The following is a 3,785-nucleotide window of genomic DNA, read 5'->3' as shown; positions in this document are numbered from 1 at the left end:
AAACTGCTTCAACTACCTCAGCCAATGAAAAGTGCTAAAAACTTTGACAGTAGGCGCTGACCGAGCAGGATACCGAGATTGGGTGAAAAAACCTTTTAATCGAAATATTACCTGAACATGTTCGAAATAAGTTTTTGAATAAATCCTTAGCATCAATCTATTCTTGTACTTAACCCTTTTTTGATTGTTCAAATCTCTTGACAGAACTTTATAGATTACACATGTCCATGCAACCAATCAGATATATATATATTATATATATATATATATATATATATATATATATATATATATATATATATATATATATATATATATATATATATATATATATATATATATATATATATATATATATATATATATATATATATGTGTATACATGCATGTATATAGATATAGATATACATATGCATATATATATATACATATATATATATATATACTGTATATATATATATATTATATATATATATATATATATATATATATATATATATATTTATATATATATATATATATATATATATATGTATATATATATATATATATATATATATATATATATATATATATATATATATATATATATATATATATATATATATATATATTTATATATATATATATATATATATATATATATATATATATATATATATATATATATATATATATATATATATATATTTATAACAAGGTTCAAAGGCGAACACAGTGCATATTACATTCATCTGGGTCAAGGGAAGGAACATAAAAGCAGATGACATAGTAAACCATTTATTCCAACGTTTCGTAATTCTCGATCACATCTTCAGGGATATCTACAATAATAAACTCAATGTATAAATATCAAATCATAAAAAAAATTTTTAATAAATACAAAGTGAACTAAAACTCACAAGGCCAGAACATAAAAGATCTTAGATTGATGAGGAAGGACAACATGTTTAAACACATGCATTCAGAAGCAAAAGAGTTGAAACAAACATACTTAAATTCAGACAAACTTAAAAACACTGCGGGCTGACCTGCTGTTCAGTGGCTAAGAACAAACTAAGAATACAATATACAAAGATTTTTCAGGCAGGCAGAGAGTTTAGATAAGTATAAGAGTACAGTGGTTGTTTGGCAGCTCTATGAGGGAACGCATTTAATATTTAGTGTTTCCAGAATGAGTAGTTCTTGCGAATTGCTTGTGTGCTCAATAATTTTACAATCATATCTGATTTCTGGTTTGCATTTGATGATATGATTATGCATGTTAGAAGATTCTGAATTACCTAAGCAGCATCCTATTCTATAACTAACCCCTGTAGAAGTCAGCTCTCTCCCTAAGAAGCCGTCTGGTGGACCAGATATATTTTCCAAAATTACATTTCGGACAATTGTACTCATAGACAACACCAGACGACATTGAAGGGGGTAGCCGATCCTTGAATCTGAAAAGAGAACCGATATTTTTTGGATTCTTAGGTATTAAATTGAGATCAATGGCCCCTATATATTTTTTAACAGTCTGAATGAAATCCTTCCGAAAGGAGTCATCATATACAAAAGGAAAGGTTGCATATAATGGGAGTTTTAGTACATCAGAACTCTTAGGTCTGTTGGACATTTTTTTATTAAGCAGTTTTTTGAGAATCCTGTAGAAGATGTAAACAGGGAAATATTGGAGAAGTATTGTTTTAGAGAGACGATTTCTTGCTGAAAGCGGGTCCAGTCTGATGAAAGGGATATAGCACGATGTAAATGGGTGTGAATGGATTTTAATTTAAAATTGAAAAAGCAAAAGCCTTAGAAATTGGACCCCAGGCAGGTAAAAGTTTTCTTCCTAAATATAGAGGTATTAAACCTATCGTTAGCTTTAGTTACAAGTATGTCTAAGAAAGCTAATTTTGAGTCATGTTCTTATTCTATGGTGAAGTGATACTATGGTGATACGAGTTAGAAAATTCTAAGAAGTGCTTAGCATTGTGGTTCTAAGTCAGTGGTTCTCAACCTTTTTATTACCACGCCCCCTCTAAGAGCTGGTCCTTCCCTCCACGCCCCCCTTGCATCTATGAGTAAAATTCCCTCCCAGATTAGGAAGAAAATAATTACAAAATAATGGGAAGCCTAGCGAGCCTAACTAGAGTGGTAGACTATAGGAAACTAACGTTAAAAGGCGATACTTTTTCCTTTTTTCTATAAACTTCTGGATTTTAGTTCCTCACTCTTGTTAAGAAAATAACGAATATAATTCTAGAATTTTTTAATTTTCCCTAGGCTTCACGCCTCCCCTAGAAATTGCTGACGCCCCCCAGGTTGAGAACCACTGGTCTAAGTAAAATGAAAGTGTTTTTTACAAACCTAGCATAAAATAGAAGCCGACAGGCCAGGGGACACTCATCGGGAATGTGCTCCTTCAGGCAGCACATAAAGATATTAGCGAACGAAGGTCCGAGAGGAGAACCCATGGCCAGCCCCTCAATTTGCGTAAAGTGTATGCCATTAAAAATAAAGGCAGTGTCCAAATGGCCAGTTCCAAAAACGTCTTAAAAAGGGAGCGGTTAAAATTATGATATAATGAATCAGGTGTGGGAAAAGTTTGTTCCAAATTATATCTATGGTTTCTTTGACTAGTATGTTGGTGAATAACGAATCTATATCAAAGCTTGTCATTAACAGATCAGAATCTTGTGAAAGAATACGTTGTTTGAATTGCTAGGAACCCCTAACCAATAGCAATTATACTGTGTCTAACTCTGAACAATTCAAACAATGTATTCTTTCAAAAGATTCTGATCTGTTCATGACAAGCTTTGATATAGAACGTTATTCATCAACATGCCAGTCAAAGTAACCATAGCTTAGCTAATCCAGAATCTTCTAACATACGTAGTCATATCATCAAATGCAAAACAGAAATCAGATATGAAGACTATAAAATTATTGGGCACACAAGCAATTCGCAGGAACTACTCATTCGGGAAACACTAAATATTAAACGTGTTCCCTCATTGAACTGTCAAACGACCTCTGTACCCTTATACTTATCTAAACTCTATGCCTGCCCGAAAAATCTTTGTATATTATATTCTTAGTTTGTTCTTAGCCTCTGAACAGCAGATCAGTCCGCAGTGTTTTTAAATTTGTCTGTAATTGAGTATGTTGTTTGTTTTGACTCTTTTACTTCTGAATACATCTGTGTTTAAACATGTTCTTCTTCCTCATCAATCTAAAATCTTTTACATTCTGTCCTTGTGAGTTTTAGTTCACTTTGTATTTCTAAAAAAAATTTTTAAGTTCTCCTTTTTTATGATTTAATATTTATTCATTCTATTTATTATTGTACATATCCCTGAAGATGTGATCGAGAATTACGAAACGTTGGAATAAATGGTTTACTATGTCACCTGCTTTTATGTTCCTGCCCTTGACCCAGATGAGTATACAGTATATATATATATATATATATATATATATATATATATATATATATATATATATATATATATATATATATATATATATATATATATATATATATATATATATATATATATATATGAGAGAGAGAGAGAGAGAGAGACGAAGGGCAGATGGAAAGGCTCACGAACAATTAACAGCATTTATTGTGGCCGACATCGTTTCGCTATAATTCATTGCATTTTCAAGGCTGCAGTGACACACATAATTTTGTTTAATAGAAAGGAACGTCACTACATAAAATGTTAAAGATAAAAATACATTTCTTAAAATACTTTAAAACAAACCTACCCAGTACATGGCTAAAAAGTGAC

The 3,785-nt window shown here is 30.8% G+C and overlaps 1 protein-coding gene across 1 annotated transcript in view; it reads left to right on the top strand.

Moving 5' to 3' along the window:
• Positions 1 to 156, top strand: part of LOC136827920 (rhodopsin-like) — a 4,877-nt gene extending 4,721 nt beyond the window's left edge. Inside the window, exon 2 of the mRNA XM_067085382.1 lies at positions 1 to 156. This exon is cut by the window's left edge and continues 1,096 nt beyond it. Within this exon, the coding sequence (XP_066941483.1) occupies positions 1 to 38 (38 nt within the window). The 3' untranslated portion in view covers positions 39 to 156.
• The last annotated feature ends 3,629 nt before the right edge of the window (positions 157 to 3,785 follow it).

This window comes from Macrobrachium rosenbergii, chromosome 42, assembly GCF_040412425.1.
Source record: "Macrobrachium rosenbergii isolate ZJJX-2024 chromosome 42, ASM4041242v1, whole genome shotgun sequence".
Taxonomy (NCBI): domain Eukaryota; kingdom Metazoa; phylum Arthropoda; class Malacostraca; order Decapoda; family Palaemonidae; genus Macrobrachium; species Macrobrachium rosenbergii.
This window is presented reverse-complemented; position numbering and strand designations above follow the sequence as displayed.